Genomic DNA, 22461 nt, shown 5'->3' with positions numbered 1-22461 from the left:
TGAATATTTTTTTTTTTGAGTTATCGTTGTTAAAAAGAAAAAAAAATCAAACAGGGGAGATAACTTATGGGTTTTGGTTGAAAAAAAAAATGAAAAAAATTACAATTTTAAATAAGTTGATAATTAAGAAATACAGGATTCACGAATTAAGGAAAAACTGAATGACATTTATAAAGGTTGAATATTTTTTTTTTTTAGTTATCGTTGTTAAAAAGAAAAAAAATCAAACAGGGGAGATAACTTATGGGTTTTGGTTGAAAAAAAAAATGAAAAAAATTACAATTTTAAATAAGTTGATAATTAAGAAATACAGGATTCACGAATTGAAGAAAAACTGAATGACATTTATAAAGGTTGAATATTTTTTTTTTGAGTTATCGTTGTTAAAAAGAAAAAAAATCAAACAGGGGAGATAACTTATGGGTTTTGGTTGAAAAAAAAAATGAAAAAAATTACAATTTTAAATAAGTTGATAATTAAGAAATACAGGATTCACGAATTGAGGAAAAACTGAATGACATTTATAAAGGTTGAATATTTTTTTTTTTTTGAGTTATCGTTGTTAAAAAGAAAAAAAAATAAAACAGGGGAGATAACTTATGGGTTTTGGTTGAAAAAAAAAATGAAAAAAATTACAATTTTAAATAAGTTGATAATTAAGAAATACAGGATTCACGAATTGAGGAAAAACTGAATGACATTTATAAAGGTTGAATATTTTTTTTTTTTAGTTATCGTTGTGAAAAAGAAAAAAAAATCAAACAGGGGAGATAACTTATGGGTTTTGGTTGAAAAAAAAAATGAAAAAAATTACAATTTTAAATAAGTTGATAATTAAGAAATACAGGATTCACGAATTGAGGAAAAACTGAATGACATTTATAAAGGTTGAATTTTTTTTTTTTTTTGAGTTATCGTTGTGAAAAAGAAAAAAAAATCAAACAGGGGAGATAACTTATGGGTTTTGGTTGAAAAAAAAAATGAAAAAAATTACAATTTTAAATAAGTTGATAATTAAGAAATACAGGATTCACGAATTGAGGAAAAACTGAATGACATTTATAAAGGTTGAATATTTTTTTTTTTAGTTATCCTTGTTAAAAAGAAAAAAAATCAAACAGGGGAGATAACTTATGGGTTTTGGTTGAAAAAAAAATGAAAAAAATTACAATTTTAAATAAGTTGATAATTAAGAAATACAGGATTCACGAATTGAGGAAAAACTGAATGACATTTATAAAGGTTGAATATTTTTTTTTTTTGAGTTATCGTTGTGAAAAAGAAAAAAAAATCAAACAGGGGAGATAACTTATGGGTTTTGGTTGAAAAAAAAATGAAAAAAATTACAATTTTAAATAAGTTGATAATTAAGAAATACAGGATTCACGAATTGAGGAAAAACTGAATGACATTTATAAAGGTTGAATATTTTTTTTTTTAGTTATCCTTGTTAAAAAGAAAAAAAATCAAACAGGGGAGATAACTCTTATGGGTTTTGGTTGAAAAAAAAAATGAAAAAAATTACAATTTTAAATAAGTTGATAATTAAGAAATACAGGATTCACGAATTGAGGAAAAACTGAATGACATTTATAAATGTTGAATATTTTTTTTTTTTTGAGTTATCGTTGTTAAAAAGAAAAAAAATCAAACAGGGGAGATAACTTATGGGTTTTGGTTGAAAAAAAAATGAAAAAATTACAATTTTAAATAAGTTGATAATTAAGAAATACAGGATTCACGAATTGAGGAAAAACTGAATGACATTTATAAAGGTTGAATATTTTTTTTTTTTTTGAGTTATCGTTGTTAAAAAGAAAAAAAATCAAACAGGGGAGATAACTTATGGGTTTTGGTTGAAAAAAAAATGAAAAAATTACAATTTTAAATAAGTTGATAATTAAGAAATACAGGATTCACGAATTGAGGAAAAACTGAATGACATTTATAAAGGTTGAATATTTTTTTTTTTTTTTGAGTTATCGTTGTGAAAAAGAAAAAAAAATCAAATAGGGGAGATAACTTATGGGTTTTGGTTGAAAAAAAAATGAAAAAAATTACAATTTTAAATAAGTTGATAATTAAGAAATACAGGATTCACGAATTGAGGAAAAACTGAATGACATTTATAAAGGTTGAATATTTTTTTTTTTGAGTTATCGTTGTTAAAAAGAAAAAAAATCAAACAGGAGAGATAACTTATGGGTTTTGGTTGAAAAAAAAATGAAAAAAATTACAATTTTAAATAAGTTGATAATTAAGAAATACAGGATTCACGAATTGAGGAAAAACTGAATGACATTTATAAAGGTTGAATATTTTTTTTTTTGAGTTATCGTTGTGAAAAAGAAAAAAAAATCAAATAGGGGAGATAACTTATGGGTTTTGGTTGAAAAAAAAATGAAAAAAATTACAATTTTAAATAAGTTGATAATTAATGAATACAGGATTCACGAATTAAGGAAAAACTGAATGACATTTATAAAGGTTGAATATTTTTTTTTTGAGTTATCGTTGTGAAAAAGAAAAAAAAATCAAATAGGGGAGATAACTTATGGGTTTTGGTTGAAAAAAAAATGAAAAAAATTACAATTTTAAATAAGTTGATAATTAAGAAATACAGGATTCACGAATTGAGGAAAAACTGAATGACATTTATAAAGGTTGAATATTTTTTTTTTGAGTTATCGTTGTTAAAAAGAAAAAAAATCAAACAGGGGAGATAACTTATGGGTTTTGGTTGAAAAAAAAATGAAAAAAATTACAATTTTAAATAAGTTGATAATTAAGAAATACAGGATTCACGAATTGAGGAAAAACTGAATGACATTTATAAAGGTTGAATATTTTTTTTTTTTTTGAGTTATCGTTGTTAAAAAGAAAAAAAAATCAAACAGGGGAGATAACTTATGGGTTTTGGTTGAAAAAAAAAATGAAAAAAATTACAATTTTAAATAAGTTGATAATTAAGAAATACAGGATTCACGAATTAAGGAAAAACTGAATGACATTTATAAAGGTTGAATATTTTTTTTTTGAGTTATCGTTGTGAAAAAGAAAAAAAAATCAAATAGGGGAGATAACTTATGGGTTTTGGTTTAAAAAAAAATGAAAAAAATTACAATTTTAAATAAGTTGATAATTAAGAAATACAGGATTCACGAATTAAGGAAAAACTGAATGACATTTATAAAGGTTGAATATTTTTTTTTTTTTGAGTTATCGTTGTTAAAAAGAAAAAAAAATCAAACAGGGGAGATAACTTATGGGTTTTGGTTGAAAAAAAAAATGAAAAAAATTACAATTTTAAATAAGTTGATAATTAAGAAATACAGGATTCACGAATTAAGGAAAAACTGAATGACATTTATAAAGGTTGAATATTTTTTTTTTTGAGTTATCGTTGTGAAAAAGAAAAAAAAATCAAATAGGGGAGATAACTTATGGGTTTTGGTTGAAAAAAAAATGAAAAAAATTACAATTTTAAATAAGTTGATAATTAAGAAATACAGGATTAACGAATTAAGGAAAAACTGAATGACATTTATAAAGGTTGAATATTTTTTTTTTGAGTTATCGTTGTGAAAAAGAAAAAAAAATCAAACAGGGGAGATAACTTATGGGTTTTGGTTGAAAAAAAAATGAAAAAAATTACAATTTTAAATAAGTTGATAATTAAGAAATACAGGATTCACGAATTGAGGAAAAACTGAATGACATTTATAAAGGTTGAATATTTTTTTTTTGAGTTATCGTTGTTAAAAAGAAAAAAAATCAAACAGGGGAGATAACTTATGGGTTTTGGTTGAAAAAAAAAATGAAAAAAATTACAATTTTAAATAAGTTGATAATTAAGAAATACAGGATTCACGAATTGAGGAAAAACTGAATGACATTTATAAAGGTTGAATATTTTTTTTTTTGTAGTTATCGTTGTTAAAAAGAAAAAAAATCAAACAGGGGAGATAACTTATGGGTTTTGGTTGAAAAAAAAATGAAAAAAATTACAATTTTAAATAAGTTGATAATTAAGAAATACAGGATTCACGAATTGAGGAAAAACTGAATGACATTTATAAAGGTTGAATATTTTTTTTTTGGAGTTATCGTTGTGAAAAAGAAAAAAAAATCAAATAGGGGAGATAACTTATGGGTTTTGCTTGAAAAAAAAAATGAAAAAAATTACAATTTTAAATAAGTTGATAATTAAGAAATACAGGATTCACGAATTGAGGAAAAACTGAATGACATTTATAAAGGTTGAATATATTTTTTTTTTTAGTTATCGTTGTGAAAAAGAAAAAAAATCAAATAGGGGAGATAACTTATGGGTTTTGGTTGAAAAAAAAATGAAAAAAATTACAATTTTAAATAAGTTGATAATTAAGAAATACAGGATTCACGAATTGAGGAAAAACTGAATGACATTTATAAAGGTTGAATATTTTTTTTTTTTGAGTTATCGTTGTTAAAAAGAAAAAAAAATCAAACAGGGGAGATAACTTATGGGTTTTAATTGAAAAAAAAAATGAAAAAAATTACAATTTTAAATAAGTTGATAATTAAGAAATACAGGATTCACGAATTGAGGAAAAACTGAATGACATTTATAAAGGTTGAATATTTTTTTTTTTTTTGTAGTTATCGTTGTTAAAAAGAAAAAAAATCAAACAGGGGAGATAACTTATGGGTTTTGGTTGAAAAAAAAATGAAAAAAATTACAATTTTAAATAAGTTGATAATTAAGAAATACAGGATTCACGAATTGAGGAAAAACTGAATGACATTTATAAAGGTTGAATATTTTTTTTTTGGAGTTATCGTTGTGAAAAAGAAAAAAAAATCAAATAGGGGAGATAACTTATGGGTTTTGCTTGAAAAAAAAAATGAAAAAAATTACAATTTTAAATAAGTTGATAATTAAGAAATACAGGATTCACGAATTAAGGAAAAACTGAATGACATTTATAAAGGTTGAATTTTTTTTTTTTTTTGTAGTTATCGTTGTGAAAAAGAAAAAAAATCAAATAGGGGAGATAACTTATGGGTTTTGGTTGAAAAAAAAATGAAAAAAATTACAATTTTAAATAAGTTGATAATTAAGAAATACAGGATTCACGAATTGAGGAAAAACTGAATGACATTTATAAAGGTTGAATATTTTTTTTTTTGAGTTATCGTTGTGAAAAAGAAAAAAAATCAAATAGGGGAGATAACTTATGGGTTTTGGTTGAAAAAAAAATGAAAAAATTACAATTTTAAATAAGTTGATAATTAAGAAATACAGGATTCACGAATTGAGGAAAAACTGAATGACATTTATAAAGGTTGAATATTTTTTTTTTGGAATTATCGTTGTGAAAAAGAAAAAAAATCAAACAGGGGAAATAACTTATGGGTTTTGGTTGAAAAAAAAATGAAAAAATTACAATTTTAAATAAGTTGATAATTAAGAAATACAGGATTCACGAATTGAGGAAAAACTGAATGACATTTATAAAGGTTGAATTTTTTTTTTTTTGTAGTTATCGTTGTTAAAAAGAAAAAAAAATCAAACAGGGGAGATAACTTATGGGTTTTGGTTGAAAAAAAAATGAAAAAAATTACAATTTTAAATAAGTTGATAATTAAGAAATACAGGATTCACGAATTGAGGAAAAACTGAATGACATTTATAAATGTTGAATATTTTTTTTTTTGAGTTATCGTTGTTAAAAAGAAAAAAAATCAAACAGGGGAGATAACTTATGGGTTTTGGTTGAAAAAAAAATGAAAAAAATTACAATTTTAAATAAGTTGATAATTAAGAAATACAGGATTCACGAATTGAGGAAAAACTGAATGACATTTATAAAGGTTGAATATATTTTTTTTTTTAGTTATCGTTGTGAAAAAGAAAAAAAATCAAATAGGGGAGATAACTTATGGGTTTTGGTTGAAAAAAAAATGAAAAAATTACAATTTTAAATAAGTTGATAATTAAGAAATACAGGATTCACGAATTGAGGAAAAACTGAATGACATTTATAAAGGTTGAATTTTTTTTTTTTTTTAGTTATCGTTGTGAAAAAGAAAAAAAATCAAATAGGGGAGATAACTTATGGGTTTTGGTTGAAAAAAAAATGAAAAAAATTACAATTTTAAATAAGTTGATAATTAAGAAATACAGGATTCACGAATTGAGGAAAAACTGAATGACATTTATAAAGGTTGAATATTTTTTTTTTGGAATTATCGTTGTGAAAAAGAAAAAAAAATCAAACAGGGGAAATAACTTATGGGTTTTGGTTGAAAAAAAAATGAAAAAATTACAATTTTAAATAAGTTGATAATTAAGAAATACAGGATTCACGAATTGAGGAAAAACTGAATGACATTTATAAAGGTTGAATTTTTTTTTTTTTTTTTGTAGTTATCGTTGTTAAAAAGAAAAAAAAATCAAACAGGGGAGATAACTTATGGGTTTTGGTTGAAAAAAAAATGAAAAAAATTACAATTTTAAATAAGTTGATAATTAAGAAATACAGGATTCACGAATTGAGGAAAAACTGAATGACATTTATAAATGTTGAATATTTTTTTTTTTTGAGTTATCGTTGTTAAAAAGAAAAAAAATCAAACAGGGGAGATAACTTATGGGTTTTGGTTGAAAAAAAAAGTAAAAAAATTACAATTTTAAATAAGTTGATAATTAAGAAATACAGGATTCACGAATTGAGGAAAAACTGAATGACATTTATAAAGGTTGAATATATTTTTTTTTTTAGTTATCGTTGTGAAAAAGAAAAAAAATCAAATAGGGGAGATAACTTATGGGTTTTGGTTGAAAAAAAAATGAAAAAAATTACAATTTTAAATAAGTTGATAATTAAGAAATACAGGATTCACGAATTGAGGAAAAACTGAATGACATTTATAAAGGTTGAATTTTTTTTTTTTTTTTGTAGTTATCGTTGTTAAAAAGAAAAAAAATCAAACAGGGGAGATAACTTATGGGTTTTGGTTGAAAAAAAATGAAAAAAATTACAATTTTAAATAAGTTTATAATTAAGAAATACAGGATTCACGAATTGAGGAAAAACTGAATGACATTTATAAAGGTTGAATTTTTTTTTTTTTTGTAGTTATCGTTGTTAAAAAGAAAAAAAATCAAACAGGGGAAATAACTTATGGGTTTTGGTTGAAAAAAAAATGAAAAAAATTACAATTTTAAATAAGTTGATAATTAAGAAATACAGGATTCACGAATTGAGGAAAAACTGAATGACATTTATAAATGTTGAATATTTTTTTTTTTTTTTTGAGTTATCGTTGTGAAAAAGAAAAAAATCAAACAGGGGAGATAACTTATGGGTTTTGGTTGAAAAAAAAATGAAAAAAATTACAATTTTAAATAAGTTGATAATTAAGAAATACAGGATTCACGAATTGAGGAAAAACTGAATGACATTTATAAAGGTTGAATTTTTTTTTTTTTTTTTGAGTTATCGTTGTGAAAAAGAAAAAAAAATCAAACAGGGGAGATAACATGGGTTTTGGTTGAAAAAAAAATGTAAAAAAATTACAATTTTAAATAAGTTGATAATTAAGAAATACAGGATTCACGAATTGAGGAAAAACTGAATGACATTTATAAAGGTTGAATATTTTTTTTTTTGAGTTATCGTTGTGAAAAAGAAAAAAATCAAACAGGGGAGATAACTTATGGGTTTTGGTTGAAAAAAAAATGAAAAAATTACAATTTTAAATAAGTTGATAATTAAGAAATACAGGATTCACGAATTGAGGAAAAACTGAATGACATTTATAAAGGTTGAATTTTTTTTTTTTTTTTTGTAGTTATCGTTGTGAAAAAGAAAAAAAATCAAACAGGGGAAATAACTTATGGGTTTTGGTTGAAAAAAAAAAGTAAAAAAATTACAATTTTAAATAAGTTGATAATTAAGAAATACAGGATTCACGAATTGAGGAAAAACTGAATGACATTTATAAAGGTTGAATTTTTTTTTTTTTTTTTGTAGTTATCGTTGTTAAAAAGAAAAAAAATCAAACAGGGGAGATAACTTATGGGTTTTGGTTGAAAAAAAAATGAAAAAAATTACAATTTTAAATAAGTTGATAATTAAGAAATACAGGATTCACGAATTGAGGAAAAACTGAATGACATTTATAAAGGTTGAATTTTTTTTTTTTTTGAGTTATCGTTGTTAAAAAGAAAAAAAATCAAACAGGGGAGATAACTTATGGGTTTTGGTTGAAAAAAAAATGAAAAAAATTACAATTTTAAATAAGTTGATAATTAAGAAATACAGGATTCACGAATTGAGGAAAAACTGAATGACATTTATAAAGGTTGAATATTTTTTTTTTTGAGTTATCGTTGTGAAAAAGAAAAAAATCAAAAACTTTCATAATACATGATGAAAAGAAAAAAAAAGACTTAATAATCCCGAATGACAGCGTGGACTTTTAAATTTTATTACTTTAATGAACTTTTTGATTTTCTTTAATTCTTTGTAATGACTTTCTCATGAACTTTTGTGTTAAAAACAGTGGGGAGCTTTAGATATGTGTTCATTTATTCCCCTTGTTATAGAGCGTGATCGGCAAATATACCCATCTCAGAGACTATTTTATTAGGGAAGTGATTTATGAGCTACACCCACATTTATATTAAACCTTCTCTGCCACCAATAGCAATGGCCAGTGACTCCCTGTCTGAGAGTAAATCTTTCAAACTGCTTGGCCTAACGTTCACAGGAAACATGAGTTGGAACAATTATATTGAAAACATTGCCAGGGGCGTTGCAAAAAATGTACGCTCTCTCTACCGTGCTAGACAACTACTGACACCTGAAAGTATCCTGTACCTCTATAAGGCCACCATTCGCCCATGTATGGAGTATTGTTGTCACATTTTAGCTGGTGCATCTGCTGCTAGTCTCTTGCTCCTAGACAAGGTTCAAAAGAGAGTCGCCAATCTGATAGGCCCAGAACTGGCATCTAAGCTTCAGCCTTTGTCCCATCAACGAAACATTGCATCCCTCTGCCTGTTCTACAAGTATTTTAATGGTGAATGCTCTGACAGAACTGCAGACACTTGTGTCCCCACGACGTAGACACCCTCAACAACCCCAACAGGCAGCTAAATCCCACCCCTTCACAGTTGATATCCCTAGATGTAAAAGATCTTTTTACTCCTGTAGTTTCTTGCCCAGAACCGCTAGACTCTGGAATTCCATTCCAGGTTCCTGCTTCCCTAACTGTACTGACATGCAGAAGTTCAAGTGTAACGTGAACTGACATCTTGCTGCCCAAATACTAACATAGTGGCCCAGTAGTTGCTGCCCCTGATAGTAGCCCCCAACACCAAAGTGGCAATGTGCCTTGTTTGGGGTGAAAATGTAATAAAAAAATTTTTTTTTTTAATATTATTTTGACGTACGACCATCACAGACAACCTAGACTAGTAGCAGGTGCACCTGCCCAGATGTGCCAACAATGCCCATGCATGGGTGAATGGTGGCCTTGGAGAAGTACAGGATACTCTCAGGCGTGAGTAGTTTTCTAGCACGGTAAAAGGAGCCCACTTTCTTTGCAGCAGCCTTGGCAATGCACTCAATGTATCTGTTCCAACTCATGTTCCCTGTGAACGTTAAGCTGAGGAGTTTGAACAAAGTATTTCAGGTAATATATCTTTAGCCATGACTATCAGTGGTTGAGAAAGTTTCTTGTAATTCTTAAAGGAAAGAAGCTTAGTCTTAGCAGCATTGAACGTTATCATCCATTTTTATCCCCATTCCACTACAGACTGGAGGTCTTCCTCTAGGCCATTACGTGTTTATTTGTTTTCCCCTCATGTGTTATAGAGTATTTGTCGTTAACAAATATACTCATCTCAGAGACCATTTTATCAGGGAGGTAATTTATGAATATCAGGAATAATAAAAGTCCAAGAATTAACCCCTGGGGTGCACCCACATTTACATCATATTGTTTTGATGTACGACCATCGAGGACAACCTGGATTTTTCTCTTTTTTAAAAAGGATTTAAGTATTCATCAAGAATGCCATAGGATCTGATTTTTATGAGAAAACCATCGTGCCATACCTTGTCAAAAGCATTAAATATATCTAACGCTACTGCCATGACCTCCCCTGCTTTGTTCAGTGCATGGCATATACGTTCAGTGCATGGTATATACAGTTGGGATATCTGCAGTAGACTTATCTAATCTGTTGGTTGGACAGTATAAACAATGAAAAAACAAAAGCAGATATTGAATATATGTTTTATTCTTAGGGGAGAGGAATCTTTCATCTCTATGTATTATTTGTTTTATCTACCCTAGGACTGGTATTGTTCATGTTTTATCCCTAGCGTAGGTAATTTACAGCATGTATATGAAATTGTTTTACCTTAGGGAGAAGGGAACAGGTAATATACAACATAATGTGTCTATATTACATCCCTGGCAACGCCTAGAAACCAGCTAGAACATGTATTTCAGTCAATCTTTATTACATCCTGGGCTATGCCGGGAAACCAGCTAATCTCTATTTAGTGACTTGACCACCAAAATACCTCCCTAAGTGTGTCCTTTCTTTTGAACTTATTAGATATAGGTATCTAGAAATGTGTGTGAAATTTTGTTGAATGCATTGTTCACTATGATTTTCTTATTGTTCTACACAATATCAACTGTAGCGAAATAACACAGTAAACTTAGTGTAGTGTTAGAATAAAGAGCAAAGGAAAAAATTAGAATCATATTCTGTAATTGCAAATCTAAATTTGCTAGCGTGTACCAGTATTTGCCAGGTTGTGGAAATTTGGAATTTATAACACATGTAGTGGCCTTTTCCTAGATACCTATTTTTATAATTGTTTCAGTACATTGCTACAAAATGTGACATTTGTTGGCGTTTGTAAAAAAAATCATGAATGTGCTTATATTCAAAAAAAGAAAATATCAGTGCACAGTATTGAAAGTGTTTGAGATTCAAAAGTCTGTAACATTTCTACTAACTTCATAAGATGTCATGTGAGAAACTGAATTGAATATCAAGACATTAAAAGAACTAGAGCTTGATTAATTAATGACTCAAATATTTTGGCAAAAAGCTAATGGGGCGATAATTTAACGGGTCAGTTTTTTTCGCCAGAATTCTTGTAACTGGTTTCATTCAATAATTACAAGAAACATCAGACAAAGCCAAACTCTGTTGCGAAGCTAATCAAAAACCTTGATTCGAGTAAAGCAACTGGCCCTGATGGTATTCCAATTATAGTACTCAAAAAACTTCAACCTGAACTAGCGCCCATACTTACAAAACTGTTTAAACGTTGTCTTAAGGAGAATAGTTTCCCATCTCCCTGGAAAATCTCATCAGTATGCCCTGTATTTAAGAATTCAGGTGATCGCTCATCCCCCTCTCAGTACAGGCCAATAAGTCTCCTGTGCGTCATGAGTAAGTTGCTAGAATCTGTGTTAAATACAGAAGTAATCAAACATCTCAACAAAAATAACCTTCTTAGTGACACTCAATATGGTTTCCGTTCTGCTAGATCTACAGCAGATGTCCTTACAGTTATATCGCATAGGATTAGCAAATCTCTCGACGGTGGCAATCTTTCTAGGGCAATTGCTCTTGACATATCTAAAGCCTTTGATAGGGTATGGCATAAAGGTTTACTTCATAAGATCGCTAGCTATGGTATAGCTGGAAAAGTCTTCTCAATTATTAAATCTTTTCTTTCTGATATGGTTCATAAGAGTAGTAGTTGAGGGGCAAAAATCAGAAGCTCACAGTATTAATGCCGGTGTCCCTCAGGGATCCATCCTGGGCCCAACTCTTTTCCTGATCTACATTAATGATCTTCCAAATCATATCCTTACATCATTTGTAGACATTTATGCTGACGACACTACCATTTATGGTACCACATCTAAGACAGTAAACGACCAAGTTCTCTCCAATTCTCTCTCCTCTGATCTTGAGCACGTAGTACAATGGGGAAAGGAGTTGCTGGTTACTTTTAATGCATCTAAAACCAAGCTTCTCATTTTCATTTCAACTTTTACATCATCAACATTCTAATTCACATTTGTCATCAATTGAAATGAATGGCTCTCGTCTTGAGGAGGCCTCAAGTTTTGACAAGCTTCTGGGCTTGACCATTACTCCTGATCTTAAATGGAACACGTATATCAAATCTGTTGCCAAGGCCGCTGGAAAAATGGTGGGATCTTTCTATCGATCCAGTAGATATCTCACTTCTGATGCTATTCTCTACCTATATAAGAGCCAGGTACGTCCAAGGATGGAATACTGTTGCCACATCTGGGCAGGAGCTGCTAGAAAGGACTTGTCCTGCCTTGATAGAGTTCAAAATAGACTTCGTAGCCTCGTAGGAGATGTCCTTTTCTCCTCCTTGCAACCTCTATCTCACAGAAGAGATGTTGCGAGTTTGTCTCTGATGTATCGTTATTTTCATGGAAAGTGTTCAACTGAGCTTCAATCTATGGTCCCCCCTCACCAAACTTTCACAAGAAACACTCGTCTAGCTGTAAACACTATCAATAATTTCCCCCACTCTTTATCTGTGCCTAAACCTAAACGTAGATTCCATGAACAAAGCTTCTTTCTTAGAACTGCACGCCTGTGGAATTGTCTTCCGTTTTCCTGCTTTCCGGCTGACTACAATATGGTTGTGTTCAAGTCTAAAGTAAATAAGTTCTTGATGAGCCGTTCCATATAAGTTATTAAATTTACCAAATTTTCATTACTAATGATTACTATATTGACCAATTTCTACTGTACACTCTTTAACCCTTATCCTTGAGTGGCCTCTGGGCCTTGATAATGTGGTGATGCCTTTGTAAAAAAAAAAAAAAAAAAACCTTCTCTACCACCTATAGCAATGGCCAATGACTCTTTATCTGAGAATACGTCTCTCAAGCTCCTTGGCCTAACGTTCACAGGAAACATGAGCTGGAACAATTACATCGAGAGCATTGCCAGGGCCGCTGCGAGGAAGGTGGGCTCTCTCTACCGTGCTAGAAAACTTCTAACACCCGAAAGTATCCTGTACCTCTACAAGGCCACTATTCGCCCATGTATGGAATATTGCTGTCATATTTGGGCTGGTGCATCGGCTACTAGTTTCTCGCTCCTTGACAGGGTTCAAAAGAGAGTCGCAAATCTGATAGGCCCTAAACTGGCATCTAAGCTTCAGCCTCTGTCCCATCGTCGAAACGTTGCATCCCTCTGCCTGTTCTACAAGTATTATAATGGTGAATGCTCTGATGAACTGCAATCACTTGTGCCCCCACGACGTAAACACCCTCGACAGACCCGACAAGCTGCAAAATCCCACCCCCACACTGTAGAGATCCCTAGATGTAAAAGATCTTTCTACTCCAGTAGTTTCTTCTCCAGAACTGCTAGACTTTGGAATTCCATTCCAGGTCACTGCTTCCCCAACTGTACTGACATGCATAAGTTCAAGTGCAACGTGAACCAACATCTCGCTGCCCAAATCCCTGCATAGTACCCCAGTAGATGTTTCCCCTGATAGTAGCCCCCTACACCAAAGTGGCAATGTGCCTTGTTTGGGGTGAAAATGTAATAAAAAAATAAAAATTAAAAAAAGGTAGTTCCACAGAAGCAGTTTTCCAGCAGTCAGGAAAGCATGATTCGTTAAGGCACTTGTTGAAGAGTTTGGATAGAACTGGAGCAACCTCAGCGGAGCATTTTTTTTTTATAGTACAGCCGGGATGAGATCGAGTCCACATGCTTTTGACGTGTCAAGATTTTTATGATAGCATGTACTTATAATAAAAAACGCTCAGGGAGCAAAAACAAATGAACAAATTAATCGCTAATAAAAAAATAAATAAAAGTTCAACTATCTTATATATATATATATGTATATATATATATATATATATATATATATATATATATGATTACTTAATTTAATCACATAAATTCATATACAAAAGTATAATTTTATACGTAAACTTTAAGTATTTACTTCAACAATGCTCAATATGCAAGTAGAGCGTGGTAATAAGTTATAAAATATATATGGCAATTAAGCTATACAGAATACTCCACGTTTCATCCACGCTACGGATCATCAGGCTGATGAATCCTAGCGTGGATGAAACGCGGAATATTCTGTGTAGCTTAATTGCCATATATATTTTCAAATCATCTATTGTGGTTTCTGTCCAACTCTCTTCCTGATTTACATTAATGATTTTCCAAATCACATCCTCAGATCATTTATTTATGCTGACGATACTACCATTTATGGTAACACATCAAAGGCTGTAAACGGCCAAGTTCTCTCTAACTCTCTCTACTCTGATCTTGAGCACGTGGTACAATAGGGAAAGAGATGGCTGGTTACTTTCAATGCATCTAAAACCAAGCTTCTATCTTTGCATCATCAATGTTCTGATCCCCATCTGCAATCAATTGAAATGAATGGCTCTCGTCTTGAGGAGGCCTCATGTTTTGACAAGCTTTTGGTCTTGACTCCGGATCTGGAGAAGGAACACGTACATCAAATCCCTTGCCAAGGTCACTGGAAAAAATGGTGGAATCTTTCTATCGATCCAGAAGAAATCTCATAGCTGATGCAATTCTCTACCAATATAAAAGCCAGGTATGTCCAATGATGGAGTACTGTTACCACATCTTGGCAGGAGCTCCTAAAAAGAACTTATCCTGCCTTGACAGAGTTCAAAATAGATTTTGTAGCCTAGTGGAGGATGCCCTTTTCTCTTCCCTGCAACCTCTTTCGCACAGAAGAGACGTTGCAAGCCTGTCGTTGTTTTATTGTTATTTTTATGACAAGTGCTCGTCTGAGCTCCATTCTATGGTCCCCCCGTCGCCATAAAGACTCGTCTAGCTGAAACTACTATCAATAATTTCCCACACTCTTTATCTGTGCCTAAACCTAAATTTAGATTCCATGAACAAAACTTCTTTCTTAGAATTGCACGCCTGTGGAACTTTCTTCCGTTTACCTGCTTTCCAGCTGACTACAATAAAATAATCCAATTTACCAAATTTCCACTACTAACGATTATTACGATATTATCCCGGGCCTTTGATAAGTAGCGATTCTTATGTAAAAAAAAAAAAAAAAATAGTAAACGCTATTATGTGAGAAAAGATGGTTAAAAAAACAAAAAAAAAATCGAAAAGGTAATCATACCAGCTTCTTGGGTTTGGATACCGAATTGGATGCTGCAAAACACAGGACGGACAAAAACACCAACGATTTCAGTAGATTAGATGCCATGACAGCGGATTCAGCAAGAGGTTTCAATTTAGAAAGAAAAACTTGTCTGTAGCGATATATATGTATGTATTCATATGTAGCGTCGACGTGTCAAGACTGGGTAGAATAGCATTCCACTTTGGAGAAAGGTTAAAAAAAAAAATCAATCTAAGAGGTTATAAAAAAAAGAATAAAAAAGAGAAAGATATATATAAAATATATAAAAAAAATATAAAATATAAAATTTAAAAAAAAGAAAAAAGATATATATAAAATATAAAACTAAAAAAAGAAAAGAAAATGACAGCCTACAAGTCTGATGAAGATAACATTAAAAATCGCGTTAGTTTTCGATGTGACATTTTGGCTGGAAAATCAATGAATTCGGCTGAATATCACCTGTCGAAAACTAGTGAATAAATGTGCATTATTGTTTGGAAAGACAAGAACCTATATATATATATATATATATATATATATATATATATATATATATATATATATATACTAGCATTTCAGCCCGGCGCTGCCCGGGTGTTTCGATGTGTATGTTGAGCAAAAAAAAAAAAAAAAAAAAATGGTAGTAGGAAAGCAGGATCGAACCCGTACCGTGAAGGAGGAAAAGAACAGAGTAAAACCTAACGTTTATGCTGTTACGACCACCGCTAAACCGGAAGCGATATTTTTTTTAAAATTAAGGCTAGACAATCTAAAGGAGAGGATAGCTTTAAAAAATATCGGCGAAAAAAGTGATCCCCCCCTGTAGAAAAGTGCCTAGTTGAAGGGGAAGATATTAATGTTTTTAGCCAATTTTTCGTTATTAATCTATATATATATAAGCCAAATGTATGTATGTATGTATGTTTGTTTGTAATGCTAAAACTTTTGAAAGACGGAACCAAACTTGACAAATTTGGTATCATATCGAAGCCCCATCACCCGGATGACAAATATCGAAATTTCACGTCAAACGGACCACTAGAAGTTGGTCAACTGATCAGTTATCTTCGAGGGGGGCCCCCAAAAAACCTGTCATTAACGCTAAAACTTGAGATGAAAGATTCCTCTCCCCTAAGAATAAAACATATGTTCAATATCTGCTTTTGTTTTTTCATTGTTTATACGGTCCCGAGCAACGCCGGGTAGCCCTGCTAGTCTTCTTCTATATATATAAAAGCCAAACGTCTGTGTGTATGTATGTATGTATGTATGTTTGTTTGTAACGCTAAAACTTTTGAAAGACGGAACCAAACTTGACAAATTTGGTATCATATCGAAGCCCCATCACCCGGATGACAAATATTGAAATTTCACGTCAAACGGACCACAAGAAGTTGGTCAACTGATCAGTTATCTTCGAGGGGGGCCCCAAAAAACCTGTCATTATCTATATATATAAAAGACAAATGTTTGTTTGTAACGCTAAAACTTGAGATGAAAGATTCCTCTCCCCTAAGAATAAAACATATGTTCAATATCTGCTTTTGTTTTTTCATTGTTTATACGGTCCCGAGCAACGCCGGGTAGCCCTGCTAGTCTATATATATAAAAGGCAAAAATCTGTGAGTTTGTATGTTTGTATGTAACGCTAAAACTTTTGAAAGACACAACCAGACTTGATAAATTTGGTATCATATCGAAGCCCCGTATCCCGGATGACAAATATCGAAATTTCACGTCAAACGGACGAGGAGAAAGGGGTAAATGTATCAGTTATCTCCAAGGGGGGGCCCAAAAAAACTGTCATTGTAATGCTTTTTATTACGTAATTCTTGAATGATCCAATGTAATTCATACGTAAAAAAAAAAAACGTTTAGTCATGTCACGTGACGTGACGTCAATGTCCACTAATGGCGAACAATTGTAAATAACAAGTTCTGTCTTCGACACTTTTGCATTTTTCTCTTCGCCTTAGTTATATCTATTATTAAACTTTATGACAATGTTTCCATCGTGATTACCTGGTTAAAAATATTATTTATACAAGAGTTTTAACGAAAAGTGTCAGGAAAAAATGTACAGGAATAAAAAAAATTCAGCTTTCAAAATATTAGACGATAATAAAAATATCGTAATATTTATGTAATATAAAATAATTAGCCATTTTGTATATTACCACGTGACCTCATACCTCTTAAGCTGGAAGGGGGGGAGGAGTAAAACCAACACCGTCTCTCTCTCTCACACTGACTCTCTCTCTCTCTCACTTTCTCTATCACCCTCTTTCTATTTTTCTATTCGTTTAAAAACGCTTAGTCATGTCACGTGACGTGACGTCAACGTCCACTAGTGGCGAATCTAATTCCTAACTTCACTATGCACCGGTGTTGGTTACTATGGAAACACTTAATTTTTGTGCTGCTTCGAAAAGGAACTAAATTCACTATACACCGCTTTCTCTTCCCTCTCTCTCTCTCTCTCTCTCTCTCTCACACACATACACACTTTCTCTTTAAAACCAGTCGGTGTGTTTTTGATGTTACGTACGTATTTTTTATATTTTTATCTCAGTAATTTTTATTATATTTAATAGCATTTTCTTTTTTTTTTTTTCATGGGAAATTATTTTTCTATTCGTTTTAAGAAAATGCTATTAAAAAATAAAAATTCGATAAATTCTGGCAACAGTTATTTATTTAACTCAATGCTACTATTTTTTTGTAAAAATATTTTGTTTCCATGAGGACGCTTATGTACACGAAAATTACAGTAGCCATTCTTAATCTAGCATGGATCACTCTCTGCACTAGCATATAAAAAACGAAGTGACTATTCGCAGCCGGCTGCGGCTATTCTAAAATGCTATTTGCAGCCGGCCGGCGGCGAAACCGGAAGTTGTCGAGAGAAACGCGCTTAGACATTTTGTAAACATTGTTTTTAAAAAGAAGTTGTCGGAGAAACGCGCTTAGACATTTTGTAAACATTGTTTTTAAAAAATAAAAAATAATACTTCTATTATGTTTTGAACGACTGTAATAGTTCATTTTGGAAGTATATTTCATAAGGAAAATAAACAACCCACTTTAAAAACAGAAATTACGAGTTTTATATATTTTATTCGCAGTTTTTTGTTGGGGGTGTCAAAAATTCCGCCTAAAATTCTGATACACCTAGCGGGCGGGCAACGAAACCTGTAAAATGGCGACAGGTAGAGCCAGTCTCCAGGGGTTAATACCATCTAAACGGTAAATTTGCTGTGGGGTTTATTATCAGATTCGTCAACAGTTATTTCTTTAACTCAATGCTACTATTTTTTTGTAAAAATATTTTGTTTCCATGAGGACGCTTATGTACACGAAAATTACAGTAGCCATTCTTAATCTAGCACGGATCACTCTCTGTACTAGCAAATAAAAAAATAGACTTTATAGATTCGATAACTCTAGAAGGGTCATAAAACTTTATTTTTAACATTTCGATGTTTGACAAACAGTCCATTATGTCTGTAACAGTTTGTTGAAAAAGTGTAGAATTCAATTAAAAAAACAACACCGTCTTTTTTTTTTTTTTAAATAAAACTAATTTTAAAATTTCGATGTTCGAAAAAGAGTCCATAAGGATAAAACAGTTAATAAATACAAAAAAAAGTCCATTAAGTTCAAATAAAGCCTGTTTGAATAAAACTTATATTAAAAAAAACGTCACTTCCGGCAAATGGCTTTGTAAACAACGGGTGGCATTTTTCCAATACATCGGTAAACACTGTATGTTTTTCGAGCTGAATAAATATGTTACATTGAATAAAAACACAAAAAATATATCCAGTTGGATAGAAAAGTAACTTATCTTGCCTTTGCTAACATTTATTTGTTATATATTTGTCTTTTGACCGTCCACTAATGGCGAGTCTTTTTTTTTTTTTAAATAAAACTAATTTTAAAATTTCGATGTTAGAAAAACAGTCCATAACATGTCAATATAAAAATTCTATTTTTGTTTGATAAAAAGAATAAACAGTTAATAAATACAACAAAAAAGTCCATTAATTTCAACAAACTAAACTCTTTTATTTATAATAAAACTCTTCGACAGTTTAAATGCTTTCAAAATCCTATGTAAGTATATCGTTTTTACTGTACACAGATTCGAAAAAGTTGTCATCAAACAAATATATGACAGAGTTGAATAAATATGTTACATTGATTAAAAACACTTCTTATTAGCATTTTCTTTTTATATGACAACGTTAATGTTCATGAATATTTAAATAAAATACATGTAATTTATATTAATATTAATATATTAATATTTATTATTATTATCTAATTAATTAATATTTATTAATATTATCTCTCTTTTAATCACTTTTATCGACTATCAGCCAAATAACCGGGGTCTAAAATTTGGGAAATTATTTTTCTATTCATTTAAAGAATATGCTATTAAAAAAGAAAAAGTCGATAAAAGTTAGACATAAACAGTAAAAAAATAGAAGATATTATTATTAAATAACAATAATTATTAAAAATAAATATTAACATTTACAATAATAAAATGAGTTAGTATTAAAAATAATTATTAAAATAAAAATGTGTTTATTATTAAAAATACATATTAATATTCAAATAAAATTGTTTTTATTATTAAAAATAAATATTAATATTTAAAGTAGAATAAAATGTGTTTATTATTATAAATAAATATTAATATTTAAAATAATATGTGTTTATTATTAAAAATAAATATTAATATTTAAAATAATATAATGTGTTTATTATTACAAATAAATATTAATATTAAAATAAAATGTGTTTATTATTAAAAATAAATATTAAGGAAGGTCAACAGGTGGAGGAAAAATAGTCAATGCAGGTCATACCACCTGACCAGCTAAAATCGCCTTTTTATATAAGGCAGACAGTCAGACTATTTGCCTTGAGGGCGGGCTAATCCCTCCTACCCCCCCCCCCCAAAGCTGAGAGCTGGGGAAACTTCTCTCAGAAGGGGTATGGGAGGACAGGGAGACCTTCCCTCTTTCAACTAAGAGATAGATATCCTTTTGTATGGTTGATTGACCCCCCCCCCCTGTCGGTTCCGCTTACTCCATTCGGAAAGAGATCAACCTTACACAAAAAAAAAAAAAATATGGGGACAGGGAAGCCTTCCCGGGCCCCCTTTCTGGGAGGAGAAGTTCCCCGGCTCCTACCTTTTGGGGAGTGCTCAGCCCGCCCTCCAGTCAACCACAATATTTGAAGAATAAAGATATTTTTGTTTTTGTGTTTTAGGTGGTGAAGGTGATCTGGGGAGTGTTTTTTTTTCACAAAAAAGGTACTTTTTACGAATGGGTATCCAAGAAAATTACAGTATTTTGTCAGAAATTAAGGTTTTCATTGACCACTCTCAATACTATCAGAAATGAACAAAGTTAATTAAACAGTCTACACAATATAAACTAACTGTTTTGTTGGCTTTTTATTCTAACTCCAAACTAACCCATAACTACATTTTTCTTTTATTTTGCAAATTTGATTTCCTTTAGTTTATATTGTGTAGCTGAATCAGAAATTGATTTATCTTTTGTCATTTGTAGTTAACATGCTATCAGCGCAATTACTACAGTGTAATCACACATGATCTACCAAAATAAAAACACTTCAGATAAAGTCTTAAATAGAATTCAGTTCCTTACATGACATCTGATGAAGTCAGTACAAACGTTACAAACTAATACTTGAAAAACAATTTGACATTTACTGTACTACAATATCACATTTGTATAGAAGTAGAAATCTGGATACCTATTCTGATACCTAATAAAAGAAAGGACACTCTTTGGGGCGGATTTTGATGATAACAAGTCACTAATAAGAAATTATAATAAACATTGAAATAATTTAAGAATTTTACCAAAATAAAATTACTTGGTAATCACCCAATTTCTGCCACAAAATTTTAATTGGCAAAACTCATAAGCATAAAATATATATTTTCTAATTTCATCTTTTTTTTTTTACATAATCTGGTTTGATGTTTTCCTAAATATTCAAATCACTATATTTTGCTGCTTAATATTAAATACAGCAAATGAGTTATTTTTATGCATCAAACAATTACATTTTCTCATTCATCCAAACTAATCACTGAACATCAATTTCATATTTTCTTCACTAAAATATTACTGTGCTTGATGTCATCAAGTAGAGCGGATCATTTTTTTTTACATTTGTTTACACATTTTTTACAAATGTTTTTGAGAGTCTACCACCTTAAGGGGGGAGTAAAGGTAAGGCTCCCCACATAACCATAAAAGAAAGCCGCCCCCCCATACAGTGGGAAAGAGCTCCCTTCCCATTCTGGGGCAGAGAAGGGGCAAGGAAAACTCTTAAACATAAATGGTCAACGGAGGGTATACACCCTGGGAAACTAAAAGTCTATATGGAATCTGCATAAATTAAAATATCTTGTTTAAGCGTATTGTATGACAGGGAGGGAAGGTCAACAGGTGGAAGAAAAATGGTCTACGCAGAGCATACCGCCTGACAAGCTAAAATCGCCTTTTTATATACGGCAGACAATCAGACTCTGATTGCCTGGACGGCGGGCTGAGCAATGAATGTGGAAGCCGGGGAACTTCTCTCAGAAGGAGGATGGGAGGCCCGGGGAGCCTTCGCTCTCCTCCTAAGAGAGGGATATCCTCTTACTCCCTTTGGAAAGAGATCAACCTTACACAAAACAAAAAATATGGGAAGAGAAGCCTTCCCGGGCCCCCCTCCCCCTTCTGGGAGGAGAAGTTCCCTGGCTCCAACCTTTTTTTTGGGGGGGGGGCCTAAGCCTGTCCTCCAGGCAACCAAATGAAAAAGAAATTTACCCATCCCACCTTTGTAGGAAGTGTGCTCAGCCCACCTTCTGAGCCACTGTGAAAGCTGCTATACATAAAGTATAAATTTCACAGTGTATCAGGATTATTTGATACTGGAAATATTCTATTTCCAAAAGAGGGGCGATATAATATATAAGAAATATTTGGAATCAAGTTTTGGGTTTTTTTTACGTAGGAGTCACCACTTATCAAGGCCCAGAGACCACTCGAGGATAAGGATTAAAGAGTGTAGAATAGTCAATGGGATACTATAATAATCGTTAATAGTGGAAATTTGGTAAATTGGATTACTTAAGGAGAACGGCTCATTAAGAACTTGTTTACATTGGACTTGAAGA

General features: G+C 30.8%; 1 protein-coding gene across 2 annotated transcripts in view; it reads right to left on the bottom strand.

The window, feature by feature from the left end:
• LOC145270652 (uncharacterized) overlaps nucleotides 1–22461 on the bottom strand; it is a 151031-nt gene that overhangs the window by 72605 nt on the left and 55965 nt on the right. Inside the window, exon 1 of one of the 2 annotated variants that reach the window (XM_080126264.1) lies at nucleotides 15237–15469. The exons of the other annotated variant lie outside the window; for it this stretch is intronic. Within the exon in view, the coding sequence (XP_079982390.1) occupies nucleotides 15237–15323 (87 nt within the window). The 5' untranslated portion in view covers nucleotides 15324–15469. Of the gene's footprint in view, nucleotides 1–15236; nucleotides 15470–22461 lie in introns of those variants that run through there. 2 annotated transcript variants of the gene reach the window in all.

Source organism: Euprymna scolopes, chromosome 46 (assembly GCF_053919585.1).
Source record: "Euprymna scolopes isolate OS-2025 chromosome 46, ASM5391958v1, whole genome shotgun sequence".
NCBI lineage: Eukaryota > Metazoa > Mollusca > Cephalopoda > Sepiida > Sepiolidae > Euprymna > Euprymna scolopes.
The sequence above is the reverse complement of the archived record's forward strand: the minus strand, read 5'-3'. Positions and strand labels throughout refer to the sequence as shown.